The sequence below is a fragment of the Quercus lobata genome, chromosome 5 (genome assembly GCF_001633185.2).
Source record: "Quercus lobata isolate SW786 chromosome 5, ValleyOak3.0 Primary Assembly, whole genome shotgun sequence".
Taxonomy (NCBI): domain Eukaryota; kingdom Viridiplantae; phylum Streptophyta; class Magnoliopsida; order Fagales; family Fagaceae; genus Quercus; species Quercus lobata.
This window is the reverse complement of record NC_044908.1, coordinates 76,137,276-76,155,954: the sequence shown is the minus strand read 5'-3', so window position 1 is coordinate 76,155,954 and position 18,679 is coordinate 76,137,276. Positions and strand designations below refer to the sequence as shown.

At 32.2% G+C, this 18,679-nt stretch overlaps 1 protein-coding gene across 1 annotated transcript; it reads right to left on the bottom strand.

The window, feature by feature from the left end:
- Positions 1-4,978: 4,978 nt before the first annotated feature.
- Positions 4,979-5,833, bottom strand: LOC115991150 (cysteine-rich receptor-like protein kinase 25). The gene has a single exon (XM_031114893.1). The coding sequence runs from the start codon at positions 5,831-5,833 to the stop codon at positions 4,979-4,981; it is 855 nt and encodes a 284-aa protein (XP_030970753.1).
- Positions 5,834-18,679: the final 12,846 nt, after the last annotated feature.

The window sequence follows — 18,679 nt, the reverse complement described above, 5'->3', positions numbered from 1 at the left end:
CATTTATACATGAAATTAGTCTTTATCTTTCTTATGGGATACTCCAATAATTCAATAAAACAAGGAATTCTCCGATAGTTCTACTAGATCAAATACACATGATGGCCAATCCAAAACCTACTATTCATGTAACATCCCGTCAGTTAAAAAAATAAAAAATAAAAATAATGTAAGGTCAGATTTTAAGTTCCCACGTGCCCCACCTAACCCCACTACCCATCATTCTCAACCACTCATTTTCATACTATCCATTTTCTCTCTTTGGCCGGCTCATTCACTTCACTTCTTTTCTTCTTCTTTTTTTCATTCTCTCAAACGCCCCTCTCTACTCTCATCTTCTCCACCGGCACTTCCACACCACCACCACCATTTCCACCATCATTTTCCGGCAAGATCACCGGAAAATTTTTGGGAACCCATAAACACCTTCACATCCTTTTTTTGAGGTAAAAATTTCTAATCTTTTTGGTGGGTTTTGCACTTTTGCTTGAGATTATTTTTATCTAAGCTTTAATAATGATACCCATGTGATTTATGAGCATTGGAAGTGATATTTATGTGTTTTTATGTATGAGTTTTGTATTGGTTTGATGAGTGGGTATATACTTTGTGCTATTGATGACTACTTAAGGTTTATGTATGGTGGAAAATTTAGGGGTTTTAAGTTATAACATGTGATGGTTGGTAAATTTAATTTTTCCATTGCCATTGGGTTTATTTGGAGTTAGTTGAAGTTCTAAATTTCTTATCTTGGAGGATATATTGATTTTTCTTTCTTGGGTCTCTTAATGATGTAGTGTAAATTTTATGGAAGCTAGTCATAATGTTGGAGATGATATTAAATGGGTTAACTTTGTAAATTGGAGTTTATGCCTTGTGAATCTAATTGTTGAGAAACTTTGGAAGTAGAATATATTATTATTGATAAGGTTAAATATTAGGTTTTCCTAATTAAGTGATTATTTGGCAATTCCTAAATTGTGGCTAGATGCAATTTCAAGCTCTATGCTTATTGTGATAGATTTACTTGATATTTTTTAGGTTCTAGCTAATCTCCTTAGAGCTTGAAGAATTAGGATTTTGCGGTTGCGAGGTAAGTAGCTTTTTAATGGAATTTTTTTTGGAAACTAGCCATGTTTCATAAATGTTGTTTTTGGGTCAAACACATTTTGGAAAATTGTATATGAATATATGTTTTCTTAAAAGTGTTGTGTTGTGACCCTACTATATATTATTATATATGAAAATGCATCATATTTGGTATTGCATTTGGGGAAATGCATAAACTGTTGATATGGAAAAATGAGCCTCTTTTATTTAATCTTTGATAAGAAAATCATTGATTTTATGGTGTATTGAAAAATTTAAAGATGCTTATCTTGTTTTGTATTATTTGAGAAATTGATAGAAAATCTCTTAACAAGAATGAAGTTGAAAACCTTACAAACTTTGTAGAAGTTAGATTATTTAAGGTTTTCTAAAACTAGCTAGATATGAACTATGTGTTTCAAAGTAATGTAACCTGTGAGCTTATGTGGTTTTAATACCATGTCATGTGTGATTTCCCAGTGATCACCTGATTTGGTTTCCGTAGTCTTTGTGACAATAGAATCAAATCTAGGTCAGTGTCTTTTCACTTTGGATGTCGCATTCTTCCTTGCTGTCCATGGGGGGAAGAGGTTACTTGATTGTGTGTGGGTGAGGCTGCTATCCATGGGGCCAAGAGACCACATGCAAGAGAGGTCCTATTTGACGCACTTTCTCTGCTGCCCATGGGGGAGAGAAAAACCTTGAGGGTATGGGTGAGGCTGCTGTCCATGGGGCCAAGAGTCTGCATACCAGAGAGGACAATATCATACCAGTTGTGAATGGGTGGATCCCCTAACCGGTTTATGTGATAGTGTGGTATATTTGTGATAAGTTACCTTATGTTAGATATTATGGCTTTGGAAATTATATTGTTGGTGCTCACAAATTATAGTATATAGTTTCAAGGTATTTACTTTGAGAAACTTTGTGTTTCATTATTTAATCATTCTTGTCATATTATTATTATTGAAGATGAAACTTGCATTTCCCCCACCCCGATTAAATATGCTACTTACTGGGCTCTGTCCCATCCCATTATTTTATAAACTTTTCAGAGTAGGCAACAATCTTTTGAGACAGCTTTTTGGTGGCTAATAATAGTTAGACTAACTACTGATGGAGGCTGAACTTTTGTAATGGATATATTAGATGGTGTACATCTTAGACTAGGCTTGACTCATTCTTTTGTATATTATAGTGGTTATGACTGTATTCCCACTGATGGGACAAGCTGTTGATATGTAATTGTTTATTCAGACCTTTATTCTTTTGTGGCCAATGGTCCTTGTAATTAATGCTTAGAGCTCTGACTTACTCTGAGAGTATATTCTATGGGATTGTTATGATAATTCTTGATGTTGATACTTGATAGGATTTATGTGGATTGAATTGTCAAAAAGGAAAAATTTACAGGTACTTGAGACATCTTTCTCATGCTTTGAATCCTTGGGGGTTTGGGGCGTGACAATTCAACCTAGCCATAAGTAACAAAAAATGGGGACAATTGCCAAATTATTTTTATTAGCCAAATAAATTATGCATTTGGGATTAGAATGGAACAAATTATACATTAAGGAATCTGGATCTTAAAAAAAATGTATAATAATAATAAATATACTAAATTTGTTCAATTCCTCCATAAACAATTGCTTATTTTCTGGTCTATTGTGTATATAATATCTATATCACTATGAATAGGGCTCCCACCCTAAAGTTTTCCTACATCGCTCATAGCATCACTCATAGTTGTAACCCACTAGCTTCATTTTGTCCCTAGTTAACTTTCCCAATCCTAAAAAGAGATATAATTTACACCAAAATCATACGGAACATAAAAATATACATATAGGATTTAAGCAATAGCTAGGTTAAAATACACAACAATGAATTTCGTAATTGTTTTTTTTTTTTTTTTCCTGACAATTTGTTATTTAATGAACAAATTATGATTAGAATAGTATTATTTTTATATAAACACAACCAAACACTACTTTTGTTATACATAATTACACAAACGGTCAATTTCACAATTATAAAAGAAAAGGTTGTAAAATTTATTAGGTAAGTAGACATTTTGGCTAAAAGAAAATGAATGAACACAATTTATGTGCCACAACTTTCACCATAATCTTGATATGACTGATTGTTAGTGATAAAAAAATAGATCTATATATATATGAAAATTATAAACAATTATGCATAGTTTGTCATGTCAAACTTATGACAAAAATTGTGTCATAAAATTAAAAAGAGAAAGTCTATAGACATTAATAAAAACTAGTATGTAGTCCCGTGCTACCGCACGGGAATGAATATATTATTAATCATGAGTTTATTCATGTTTAAAAGGCTCAGTTAAGTCTAAATTCATATTATTAACCAGAAAATTTCATTAACAAAACTGAGCAGTATATATATTTTATACAGAAAGATGAACCTTGGTGACAATGTTTATCCAAAAGATCCATTCACGCTTTTGAATCTTCAATCTCTATTGGTGATTGAAATTTTTGCAGCTTAAAAAATTAAAAAAAAAAAAAAAAAAAAAAAAAAATGGGTCATTTTGTAACATGATGGGCATTTGTATAAAGAAAAAACCTCTGAAGTTCTATGGCTGATAAAAGAAATTCTCTTCAATCTCTTTTTATAGAGAGAGGGGTTTGTGCGTGTTTTTATACATCCTTCATAGTTGTATTATCACGAAGCAGGTCCAATGGATTTAGATTGGTACTACCGATTCCCAAAACATGAGTGTTTAATGTGTTATTAATTTCATCTCATTGGCTTTTGCACATGACAGCAAAATTAAAAATAATTAGATTGTACACGTGTATAGTAAAATTGGACTCCAATTTCATATTCTAATTGAACAATTGGAATGATAATATATGATAGTAACAATAATAGGAAAATTCAAATAAAATTTCGAATTAAATTGTAACAATTTGAATAAAAAATTCCAATAGAAAGACAAGGTGGAGTGATCCACTCCAAGAAGGCGACCAAACTTGAGTAAATATAGAATAATAAATCTCTCTCCGGAAAATTTATATAGTTCATAACCTTTACCTTCACTGAACATTTTAAAAACATAGTGACTCACATCTGCCATCCAGACATCTACAGCTGGGTCCTCTCCAATTCGCGTGAGATTATATTGATCACTAAGTTCCTTTGCAGCCTGCAAAAAGTATCATCCATCGGTCCACAGCAGTACTTTCTTCATTGTTATAGGTGCCAAACCTGAACAAAAAGCCAAATATAAGGATAGTGAATTTTAGGCATAATGTGCATCTAATCACATATTAGCAATTTATAACAAATGTAAAGATGCAAACTTTGTAAGTGAATAGTAAACAAAACTCAGTGTCAGAACTAAGAAGAAAGCACCTTAATCCGAAACTTAGTGCAAATGTAAAGATGCAAACTTTGTAAGCAATTTATAACAAAGATGCAAACTCTGGCTTTGTTATTTTTTTGGAAATTATGCAATGTATCCAAACCAAGTTCTTATCACCGATATTAATCTCTTTGGTTTTTACGTTTGACTACAAAATCAAGAAAAAACTTAATTAGCACAGTAACTCACTTGACCCGATACATAGAAGTGGTTTTAATGAGAATGAGTCCATATACATTTAACCACATGATGCAAAATTCAACTTCAATTTCAGATTCTAGACACATGGCACAAAATTAGAGTTCTAATTTGGAATTCAATTTCACACTCTCTCTGCTTCACCTATTATTTTATATATAGATTAACAAAAAAATTTTACATCCAAAACTGATACTAATGTGGTGATGGGTTCAAATAAGAACCAGGAAAAATTTGCATACTCAATTATTCTTAAAAATATTTTGAAATTTTGTTTATGTGTAGTATTATTTAATTAAAAATAAAAGCTCTATAACTCATTAATTTACGAGAAAAGGAAAAGCAGTCAAAGTCCAGTATAAGGAACCCGGGATTGGAGGTGGAAGAGGTGGTGTAAGTGGCCGGGGGAGGTGTCGCATTTACCGTCTGGTAAAAAAGGTACAGTTCGTACCTAACATTACAACTAGGAAACGTTACTCTTCCTCCTTGCTTTCCACCACAACATATTGGAAGACGATTTATTGCTGCTTGAAGACACCTATTGCAATCGGTGCTGGACAAGTCCGCTGTACACTGTACGAGGTTGTACAGCGTTTGAAACGCAGACATAGTCACTTCCTTGGTCCCAAACTTCTCAACACCAATTGGAAAATCCAAGGCCTGAGCCGCCAACTCGGTCATCGTGGTGTTCACTAGCCTATTAAGCTGGTCCTGATTAGAAATATTCTGAGTGTTCAACAAGGCCACTCTAGGCTTTACGTCCACAGTAGAGAAAATAGACTCGTTAGAGTAACGAATCATGCACTCGTCGTACCAAATCACAGCGACCTTTTCTCTGGAGCATTTGTGGGCAACATCTTTGGTTGCTGCAGCCACACATCCTCGGCAGATTTCTGGCGTGACATCTCCGCGGCAGAGGAAGAGGCCGTAGAGACGGTTGGAGGTGTTTTGGCCAGTTGTGGTGTTGTAGAAGTCGAGGTTGTGTGTGGCGTTGGAAGAGAGTGAAGAGAGGAGAGAGTTCAGACTTGATTTGTAGAGGCTATTGGCGAAGTAGTTTGCACCGGGTGCGGCTGTCATGGGGTTGAGGAAGCTTAGTATGGAAAAGAACACAAGGGAAATGGCGGAATTCAAGGTCAAGGAAGTCATTTTGATAAATCAAGTCTCTTCCTCTTTGGTTCTTTGTTACTCTTACCAAATGTTGTGTTAATATTGATGTGATGACTGGTGAGTATTGATAAGATCGATTTAGTTAGTGTCCACATGTTGAAGTTTAAAGTCAGTTTATTTGGTTTATTGATAAGATATTTAAATATTTTATATACGGCCAAAAGCTTTGTAATTCAAGGCATCTTTTATTGTTTTTAACTCTATTTAAACCTTACACATTAATTTTAATTTTTAAGAATGAGTTAAGTAAATCACAAATTTTAAACCATATAGAAAATGGTTTTTTTTGGAAATGTATTTCTTCTGTCCATACTTCATATCTCTTATTGGTAAGATTGATTTTGAGTTAAAAATTAAAATCAATAAAATATATAATTAATATTACACATGAGAAATGTCTAAGGAGGGCTTGTAAAAATTATACATATGTATAACACTATCAATAATAACAATAGCAATAATAGATAAAATAACATTCGTGTTAATAATACTAGTCGCTAACGCGTGCGATGCACGGGCTAGTTTTTATATAAAATGTTAACATATTCAGGTTTAAACATCTCTCTAATTTCAATTATTGCAAGCTAAATTGGCTCTAATATAAGATGAAACATGTAATATTATGAAGTAATATTAAATATAAGATAAATACAAATATTTTGAAGTAATATATTACAATAATCATAATGTGCTCTTACATTTGGTTTAATAAGTATTACAAAAGAACCCGTGCGATGCACGGGAATGCTACTAATTTTTTTTAATTAAAAATAAGTAAAAATTATATCCATAATAAAAGGACATGAAATGTCATTATTGTCCCAAAAGATGACACATACACCACAAAATGCTTGTTTAGCCAATCAAATAGCAAGCCATTGTTAGACGAGTTACTTGATTGTGTTACTATTGGACCAACTGGGTACACTGGTCTTTTTAATACATAACCAAATAGTTTATCATCTCTGAAAGCCGCAACTATTTTAGGCTGAAGCTCCTCCCAAAAGAATTTTATTTGCACATATTGGGCAAATGTCCCAATACTATGTATTTTTGCTATGACTTTTTTTATTTTTCAATTTCATTTATTTCATGACTTCTACTAAATATTCAATGTATTCATCATATTTAAAAAACATTGAAGTAAAGCTGTATTCTCAAATAACTAAATATAAGAGTTTAATTCCTCTCTGTTTTAATTTAAAACCAAATTGTGCGTAAAGGCAAAAAAATTTCCTTTGTTCCTATATGTCTTTAGTACGAAAATCACAAATCCATTAAAACCAAATTGTGCATAGAAAATCTTAGAGATTGAAATACAACTTTAAAGTGTTTTTTGTATCTTCTTCCTTTGTTGCTTTGTAGTAGTTTCTGAATATGCCCTTTTGTTTTCCTTGAGTACAAATGTTGGTGTGAGTTGCACATTACTTTGAACATCAAGCTTTTGAAATTTTGTAAAATCACCATCTTCTTCAGTTGATAAGTTGTTGCTACATTCATTTGAAGTATCACTGATGTAAGCCTGGCAATAGAACAGGTTGAGAAATGTATTACAACATATACATCTTAAATATCATATTTGTAATTTTGCTAAATTAAAGAATACGTACTTCTGTCATTTTATCAAGCTGAATTGCTTTGTCAATTTCTTCAAAAGAGTCAAAAAGTTTCTTAACAGTGTAGAAATCCCATCCATACTTGAGATTATAGTCATTTAGTTGTATTTGGAAAACAAATTCTTTTCCTTTCAGATTTTCTATTTGCACAGGAAGGATGACTTCATTGGGCTCCTAGCAGAAGTAACATCTTTCAATTGTAAACTTAAGTAAAGTTTAGTAAATATTAAATACTAATTTTATCTTCCACATTCTCACCTCTAAAGATTTGTTCAAAAGGTCTTTCGCTGATATGTTGAGTAATTTTTCTGCTTCTGAATCAAATAAAATGAATGTGGCCATTCCTGAGCTATCTTCAACCTTTAATTGAATTCTATACTTGATAAAAGAAATGGCATATATAATGTTAATATCATATTAGTTATTGTGAATTATAATCTAAAAAGTAAACATTTTCATTTTGTGTACCTTGGGATTGGGAAGCATGCCTTTTTGTTGCAATTGTCACACCATAAAAAATTTTCTCTTGACTTTACCTTTTTACGACATATTTCGCAAGAGATGAAGTACCAACCATAATTATCTATGTCAATGTTTATAATCTCTCCTTGACAGGTAAAGATAGTTTCCTAGAAATTGAATTTAATATCAGTCAATTCATAATTTTATAGTTAAATTTTGTAAAAGCAGGTCTATAGTATATAAAGCAATGTTAAGGACACAATGTTATTGTTGAAGGTTTTTTTTTTCTTACCTCATTATCAGAGTCCCACATAATTTTTGTTATTTCACTTATGGTTCTTCTGTTGATGTTCATCCCTTCTTGAATTGTCACTTGTAGTTTTAATTGCTTTGGCATTTGTACTATTCGTTGGTTATTTTCCACCAACCTATTATATTACATAAAGATATTAGACATAGTATTGTAGAGACTATAAATATATTAAAAACATGAATCCAAAATAAAGCACTTACTGATCTTTGAATTCAGCAATCTCAAGAATGTCCAAATCAATATAAACCCTTGTTCCACTTGTTGATGATAAGTTATACTCTCCTACAATGCACGGGATTCATTAGAAAAAAAAAAAAAAAAAAAAAAAAAAAAAAAAAAAAAAAAAAGGTACATTGACTTAAAACACCAAAATGACCTAATGCCTGAACATTTTCAAGTATATCCTGCAATAAAGAGTTTCATTTTGGGCCATTAATGACAAATATATTTTGTTTCCAAGATATATTAACCATCATAACACCATGCAAACAGTGATTGATCAATAATGAAGTTCAAATATTTGTTAGATTTAAGCCCCAAGACCTTTGGTAAAAGGCAATGTAAAAGTACAATATCAATATTACAATCCTATGCGCTGAGCATATTAATGCCTCACATAGGAACCACATACGTACACATTTCCAAGATTGAGACTTGTTATCACCAACATGGACTCCTGTCTTTCTAACACCAATTACTAAACCCCTCACCAACACATTACCACAAATTAGGTTCCTATAATCAAACAATACAGAAAAGAAACCATGACCGTAATAACAACATTGCACTCATATATTATATCATCCACCACAACACAAGTTATAGATTCCCAAATAGCAAAATTACAATCACAAATTGACATATCAAATAACTATAAATCAAAGATACGTTTTCAGATTTAGCAAAAAACCCAATACGCTAAAACACAATATATATACTGCACACCCCTTGAATACTCTTGCCAGTGACAAGGCACTTGGGTCTGCTTGCCCTCTTCTTAGGGGTCTAATACACCAACTTCCCACCTTAAAAATCCACACAAAAACACAAACATTAACACAAACCCATATATAAAATAAAAAAAAAAAAAAAAAAAAAAAAAAAAAAAAAAAATCAAACTAAAACACTACAACAAAATGTATTTTTAGTGACGAAAATTAGTGAGGAAATATTTTTCATCACTAAAAATAGAGCTTTAGTGACGAAATATGGATTTTGTCACTAATAATGAAAAAAATTATAACATTTAGTGACGAAAAATAAATTTCGTTGCTATTGTGATCTGAAAAATGGGCACCAGTGGAGGGAAACTTTGGCGCGAGTTTAATTAATCTATAGTGACGAAATATTTTGCTGCTAAAAGTTGAAATTTTTAGTGACGAAATATTTTGTCACTGTAGGTATTACTATGGATAGTATTAGTGATGAAAAATAATAATAATTTTGCACTTATATGTTTTTAGTAACGAAATCACAATTCATCACTAAAAATATGATTTAGTGACGAAATATGAATTTCATCACTAAAAAACTTAACAAAGCCTAGTCTTTAGTGACGAAACTGGAATTCGTCACTAAAGACTTAAAAGCCTAATTGCAATACCTGGCACTCTCTGAGCCATTTCGGTCTTTTAAGTTCAAAGGGTCAAAACATTTCACTCAAAAATTTCACTCAAAGCAGTCAAAAAAAAAAAAAAAAAAAAAAAAACCCCAAACGGCGATTAAGCTCCCAAACCCAAACCACCGTTGCCGTTGATCTCCCACTGTCGCCGTTGATCTCAGCCGTCGCCGATGAAGCTCCATTAAGAGCAAACCTTGCGACAATCCTTGAGACGATCTTTGCAACAATCCTTGCAACAGCGACGATCCTTGCTGTGATGATCTTTGTGATGATCCTTGCGATGGCAACAATCCTGGTGACGGTGATGATCTTTGCGACGGCGACGATCCTTGCGACGGACTCAGCGATGATCCTTTCGACGGACTTCTTCATTTTCTGAGTTGGACCATCGGCAACAATCCATCATTTAGCTATTGTCGTTGCTATTGTCTATTTTTTGTCGGCGACGATCCATCAACCCATGTAAGTTCTTCACTTTATTTATTTTTTATTTTTATTTCAACCCATGTATAAGGTTTGCTTATTTTTCTCCATTTTTATTTTGATTTTTTTATATTTTTTGGTTTGTTTATTTTTCTCATTTTTATTTGTTTCTAATTTATTTTGTTTAATAAATTTTCTGTATTTTTTTTTTGGGGGTGGGGAGTGTTGTGAATTAGAAAGTTTATATTTATATATATATATATATATATATTTTTTTTTTGATATGTAAATTGAAGAATTTGAATTTCTTAGTTATGGTTTTACTTATATTTACAGGGATTTTTGTGGTACATTATACATACTGTTGTTTATAATTCATTACCCCATTTTTCTTCTCTTTAGTTTGTGCATGATTTTATTATTCTTTTGGATCAGATAGTTCTTGTATGTGCTAAATATGTGAAATAACATGCAGATGGTTGGTGGGGCTTCCTACATCCAAATCTAACCCAAAGAAATTTGGAGGACCCAATGTCTTGAAAAATAGGCAAGTGGAAGAAATTTGTCTTTATATTGCTGCTTGTTTGTTTTCTGGTCGAAGCCCAGTTTTGTTTATATTTTTTCTCCATTGTTCTGTGATAAAAGGAATTTGAAAAGTGAATTATGTTTCTTTATTTGGTTTTTTATTTTTATTTTTAAATGTTGGTACTGTTTCTACATGGACCTCTCTCTGTTTCTCATAGAATTTTGTTAGTGAAGGCCATTAGAACCTGTTATAATGGTGTTAAATTGGGTTCCTTTGTAGGACTATTTTCAGTGTTCACCAAAGCACTGTATGAACTACTGGCTAAGAGAAAGAAAAAGTTGTTGTTCTTAGACCAACAAAGGTACGTTCTCTACTATCATATTTCACACCAAAATTTTGAGACTAATAGACTTGCTTGTTATTATTGTATCATGGGCATCGATGATTCACACCATTTGGAGAAGTTCCTTAGAGCATGTTTCAGCTTTGCTAGATAGCTTTGATTCCTTGAACTTCTCTAAATTTAAATTGTAACTCCTTTTCACTGCATGTGTTTCAGCTACACTAATGGTTTTGACCCTTTGAATTTTCTGAGTTTTTGTTCTCTTGCACTTAAAATTTCTTTGGTGGGGTACTTTTTTCTTGTTTGTGTAATGGTGCTGCATAATGGTGTTTTATTTTCTACTTTCCTTTTTTGCCCCCAAAATTATTAATTGTGGTTTGCTTCTTGAATTCAATTGGTTGGCTACTTCAATGAATTGATAGGAAAAGTTACTTGGTATGTGTATATTTATGCTTTTGTATGTCCAAATAACTCTTCTTCATTAAAGGAGCTTTGTTGTGTAGTTTGTGAAATTGGGGAGGTGGGTTTGTTTGAAATTTGGGTTGGACGTGGCTACCCGGGGTTGGATGTTGAAATTTTAGTTGAAGAAGTTGAAGATGTTGGATGAGGAATTTGGATGATTGCTGTATTACATGTGTAAGCTATGAGTTTGTGTAATAACTTATGAGAGGATCATTTTTAAGACTGAAGTACTTATAAATATAAATTTTCTTTTGCAGGCTAAATTCACATTGTTTGCAATAATTTTGGATTTTTTCTGAAAGTTGTAAGCTTAGCTTGAGCAAAGTAAGTAAATTTTAATTAAAAACATTATAAAACTCTATACTTGTGATGTTGGAAATTGGATTTGTGGTGGTATGCTGTGTTGGAGCAAGCGGGTGGCTTGCATGGTGTTATAAGGTGGTTTAAATACATATTAGGAGTGTTTTTCAGTTCTTGCAAATGTGAATGAGAATTGTTGATTAGATGTGATGAATAGTATTTTATTTGATTTAAATACTTGTAAAATACTATACTTGTGATGTTGGAATTGGTTTTGTGGTGGGTTGTTGTGTTGGAGCAAGCGGGTAGCTTGCATGGTATTATAAGGTGGTTTAAACTAATATTGGGAGTGTTTTTCATTTCTTGCAAATGTGAATGGAACTTGTTGATTAGATGTGATGAATAGTACTTTAATTGATTTCAATACTTGTAAACACTCTATACTTGTGATGTTTGTGATTGGTTTTGTGGTGGGTTGTTGTGTTGGAGCAAGCGGGTGGCTTGCATGGTGTTATAAGGTGCTTTAAACTAATATTGAGAGTGTTTTTCATTTCTTGCAAATGTGAATGGAATCTTTTGATTGGATGTGATGAATAGTACTTTAACAAAGTATTGTTTTTATATTTGTGCAGATTTCTTATTGGTGGCTTTTAAGGGATTTATTTTTGGCATTACTTGAAGACATATGAGGACATCTTCCGTTAGTTCTAAAATAGGGTTTAGGTAGAGTTATTGTATGTATTGCAAACAATTATTGTATGGAAGGAGTTTGAATTAAATACTTGTTTTATTTTTTACTTGTGGAATGTATGGATCTTTTTTTATAAATGTGTTATTCAAATGTGAGGTTTTAATAATGTAATGACAGGTTACAGGTTAATATCAAAGTCATGAAAAAAATAAAAACAAAAAATAAGTTTTAGTGACGAATTTTTTCATCACAAATATAGCAACAAAAAATTGTTTTAGTGATGAAAATTTCGTCACTAAATATAGCAAAATTTTGTAAGAAATAGTTTTAGTGACGAAAATTTTCGTCACTATATGTGCCTGGATTTTCTTAAAAATAGGTATAGTGATGAATTTTTTCGTCACTATATATACCCGAACATAGTTTTAGTGATGAAATTATTCGTCACTAAATATGATTTAGTAAACTAAAGTGTTTTTAGTGGTAAAATATTTTCGTCACTGAATAGTGTTTTTAGAAAGGAAAACATTTAGTGACGAAACGTTTTCGTCACTAAAAGTTTTTTCTTTTTAAATCAAATCGGACTTTTAGTAACGAAATTTTTCATCACCAGGACTTTTAGTGACGGGGCTACAGTGACAAAATGAGTTTCGTCACTAAAAGTCCAATTTTGTCACTAAAGGTCCTTAGTGACGAAAAACTAGATTTTTAGTGACGAATTTTTTCGTCACTGAAAATACATTTTGTTGTATAAACACCATTTTTCAAAACAAAAACAAAAACCCAATATTAAAAATTTAAGATTTTTAAGTAAAGTTCAATGGTCTGCCACTAAAGGAGTAAGAGGCCAGCGCTCGTGGACTATAGATTGATCATAGTTGATTTCTTTAGGTTTTAACAATTATGCATTAAATAGCATTGTTTAGGAACACAACCTTCTTTTTATTCTGCTAAAACTGATATAATTAAACTAAAATTCAAAAAAAGCTAAGAAATCCTAACTATTCTAAGTTTGAACTTGAAACAGTCAAAACATAAACCTACCAGCTGTATTTGTTTTTGCACAAACTAATATAATTGCACTAAAATTTGAGTTTCATGAGTTCTTTACAATTCAAATTGAGAGAACACTAAAATAGAGTAGAAAGCGAAATCATGTACATAGATTATCACAGAGGCAAACGAATACCATACCTTAACCCTGATTCGAAAGGAGGAAAACAACAAAGAGAAAGGCAATAAGAAGATAATAGTTAGAGTCCTAATAGTGATAGAGTTTGGATTCAAAAAAATAAATAATATTAGAGTTCTAATTAAACTTGTTTATTAGTTACCTTTGGGTTGGGTGTATTGCCAACCAACATAGTTGATGGGCCATGGGCTGGATGAGACCCACGGCAAATGGGGCTCCATTTCTGTTCTGAGGAAGAGTGGAAACTGAGCGAGGTGGATATGGGTATGGTGGGATCTGTAGCCATGGGTAGGGTCGGCTCAACAATTTTGGGGGCCTTAAGCGAAAATTTTAAGTGGATTTTTTAAAAAACTTTAAAGTCTAAACTTGCACATATAAAAATTAATTTATTACATGATTCAATAAATTAGTATCACTATAATACAAATAAGTTGATATACATCAAATGATTAATTGGTGTGATAATTTATAATAATTGATAAAGTAAAAGTTTGTATTTAAAAATTAAAATAAAATAAAAAAACAGATGTGATAACTTATTCATTGTGGGGCCGGTGGGGGCCAACTTAGCTTAGGCTAATAACCCTTGTGATGTATTGGGCCTTGTGGACAAGATTGCATAGTGCACATAATATTGTCCAGTCTTTTCCTATCAAGTTGTGTGCAGTATTCTGTACTATGCACGGTTATTGTGCAATATTCTGCATTTTGTGATACAATGTGGCCTTTTTAATGCATTTTATTTACCAATAAAGTACTTAATTTTTTTTTTTGTTGTAATTAAAATATATAGATAAATATTTTATATATATATATATATATATTTTTTTTTTACAAATGGGGGCCATTTTTTTATTTGGGGGCCTTAAGTGATTGCATCAATTGCATCTATGGTTCAGCCGGCCCTGGCCATGGGCTTGATGAGACCCACGACAAATAGGGCGCCATTTCTGGGTTGTACAGGGTGGATGTGGGTGGTTTGTGGCAAATCGATGGTTGGATGTAGGTGGTTTGTGGCAAATCGATGGTCTAAGGAAGGAGATATCGGTGGTCTGAGGAAGGAGATTGATGGTCTAAGGCAAATCGGTGGTCTGAGGAAGGAGATATCGGTAGTCTAAGGAAGGAGATCAATGGTCTGAAGAAGGTGTTTGTTGGGTCTTTAGATTTGATGGTGGAAAAGGCAGAGCATCGGGAAAAGCATGGTGAGAGGGAAGATATGGTTTAATACGTTTTTTGGGTTTATTACATTTTTGTGTTGGTTTTAATTTTTTTTTTTTTTAATATTATGCTGATGTGGAAAATTATGGGAGTTTCAGAGGTTTCGGTTATATATATATATATATATATATATAAAATAGATAAGAAGGTGACACCAAATACCTTATAACTCAATGGTAGTATCTTCTTCTGTACTTTTTTTTTTTTCTTTTCTTTTCTTTTTTTCCTTTTTTTTAAGAGAAAAATCTTGGTTCAACTTCAATTCCTTAATATCCATATTGTTGTAACTATTAAATTATTAAAAATAAAATAATAAAAACATAAGAAGGCCAAGACAAACATATAATTTTAGACCAAACGGAGTGGAGTAGGGAAAAAAAAAGAAGAATGGAATGATTAAAAAAATATACGCATCATCAATCCTGATATACAACTTGAAAAAGACAGTAGTGGTGCAGATTAGATGCAAACTTTTGTCTCAGGAATCAGGATACTGGTATGCGTGTCGAGTCAAGAAACTTTAATTAATTTCTATATGCTTTCTAGAAGGGAAAGAACAAATGGTAAAGTGAAAAATGTAAGATTCTGGTCAGAATTGTTGTGCTGCTTGAGCGGTAAAGTCATCGATGGGTGTAGACTGGAGTAGGACTATGACCGAAGCATGGAGTTTTTTGCCAATTTCCAATGTGTTTGTCTTACACAAACGGTGTAACAGGATTTCCTATATGGTGAAAGTCCGGAGCTCGAGCGGTGGGTTCATTAGTCTTGAGCGTAACGTAAAAACCTAAATTGCACGTTTAATCCACTGCCCTATAAGTTTATGAGATTTTTAAGGTGTTTTATGAGTATTTAAAATTGTTTCACTAAAAGTTAGTACACCGCTTCCATACATTAACAAAAATAAAAATAAAAATGCAATCTATAATCTAGTTCAAGAAAAACAGAGTGTGGTCTATAATTAATAGCGCTTTTGTTTGTGTTCCTTGCCCTATGCATGAGTCTTTTCCCCTTGTTATGATATTGCTCGGCATAAAATTCTATATAGTTCTTTTTGGACTAAGATTTGGTGCAAGGATTGAAATTAAAAATTAAAAAATTAACTTTCTCCCTTAACCATTAGATTAGATGATTATTATTATTATTTTTTATAACTTGTTAACTTTCCAATCTAATAGCTAAGTGAAAAAGTTCAAAAATTAACTCTTAATCTCAGCTCTTAAATGTTACAATACCATCCCAATTGGTTCTTTCTAGGGATGGCAATGGGAGAAGGCGGGGTCGAAGGATGGGGTATTCGGTCCTATCCCGTATGGTTTTGTCTTATCTATCCCCACCTCGCACAACAGGAAAAATTTTCTTACCCCATTCCCGCCTCTTGGGACCCCACGAAGCCCCATCCCATCCTGTAAAACTTTACATATCTCCAACAAAAATAATATAAAATAATGGGAAAGAAAGAAAAAATTACATGAATAAAATGAAACAATGAGTTTTAAACTTCCAAGCCTAATAAAATCTATGATAATGGAATAAATAATTACATGAGTAAAATGTTCAATATAGGTTACATGTCTGTCAGTAGATTATGAAAATGTCTATCAGTGTAGGTTAATATAGAATAACAAAAGTCTGCCCATTAGATTACGAAGATGAAATCTGGAAAGAATCACAATTTGTATTTCAAAAGACAATAATCGGTTGCATGGCCGCACAGCCACAAAGAACTACAAATAGAAAACATATTATTATGTTCATGATAAAATCTATGTTGAGAAAGACGTTGAATTGAATCAATGATTCAATAGTATATAATTTGTTTCTTAGAAAGACGAAAGAAAATTTTAAAATTGGTACCTTATTTCCAGTCTTGCTAGAGAGAAAAAAGAGGTAGAGAAAATAAGTTGTTGATATATTTGTTTAAATAGTAAGGTTTTAAGGTATAAAAATTTTACAATTTAACCTTTATCAATGCAGAGCGAAGTAGGGAGGTTCAAAAAAGTCTAAACCCATTCCCGTCCCGCCCCATGGTGCAAGGTTAAAATCTCACCCCATCCCCACCCCACCAATGCAAACATCCACATATAAGCATTTTTGTATTTTTTTTTTTTTTTTTTTAACTCAGTTTTAAGAAATTAAGGCCAATCTTAAAAATAAAAATAAAAAATAAAAAAAATTATATAATTCTAATATTTAAGAGATTGCAACCATATTTCGAGTGAGGTTTACTGAAAATATTTATGGAGGTTCCTTGAAGTGCTAGAGATTATGGTTTATGTGAACGAGGAGTTCATGGAGCAAATCACTATAAAATGATAGTTTTGACACTATTGTGGTAGGATGGCAAGCAGAGAATTATCATAGATTGTATTGAGGTTTTATGCTTAAGATTTTAGATATTAGGAGTTTGAGATTTATACAAAATAGATTGTTCCAAAGTGGTTTGAATGGACCGAATTGGAACAAATTGAACAAAGTGGACCGAATGGATAGAATAGGACCGAATGGATCAAGTACAAACAAGGTAAACAAATAAGATCAAATGGACCAATGTGGACAGAATGGACCGAACGGGACTCATTTGGACCGAAAATGTACAGACTGGACCGAATAGGACCAATGTGGATTGAATAGAACTGAAGTGGACTGAATAGAACCAAAGTGGACTAAATAGATCCAAATAGGACTGAAGTGGACCAAAGTGGACAGAATGGACTAAATAGGACCAAATAATAGAACCAAAGTGGGCCAAATAGGACCGAAGTGGACTGAATAAGAACCAATGTACCGAATTGGACCGAATAGAACTTTAGTGGATAGAATGGACTAAATAGGACTAGATGAACCGATTAGGACCATATGGACCAAATAAGACCAAACTAGATCGAATAGAACCAATGTGGACTGAACGAGACTTTTGAATATTTCTTTTTCTTGGGCTCATATTTCTAATTTATAATGTCTATTTTATTTTTATTTTTTAAGTCAAAACTCTAGAGTTTAACCCTTATATAATAAAATTTCAAACTTTTCAACCCAAAAATTAAGAATTTTTTTTTTTTTTTTTTTAGCTAAACCTAAAAAGGCAACCTACAAAAAGAATCAATTTGACACCCAATTAGTCTAAAATGGATTAAAGGAGACCAAAATTGATCAAGTGGACTGAATTGGACCGAATGAGACCGAAATAGACCTCATTGGACCGAATAGAAATTGTTTAATTTTTAGGGAGAAAAAATTATCTTAAAAAAAAAAATTAGAGAAAAAATTACACATTATATTACTATACAAAATAATTATTTATACCACACATTGCGTGGGTCTATGACTAATTCCTTCAATTGTCAAGAGTCTTGTAACTTAATTGGTTGACAATTTTTGGTGTTTCCAACCACAAAATTAAGGGTTCAAATCCCCTTACCCCTTGATAGGCCATAAACAGAATGACCCCTTGTGATAAAAATTAATTAATTAATTAGTCAAGTTATTAATTAATCAACTTATCATGTAAAAACGTGGTAGCACAAACAAATCACCAATAAACAAATTATGCAACAGAAAATAAATAACACGATGATTTGTTTACGAATGGGGAAAACCTAACGGCAAAAACCCCACCGGGTGATTTTCAGGTCACCACTCTCGAAACTCACTATTATCA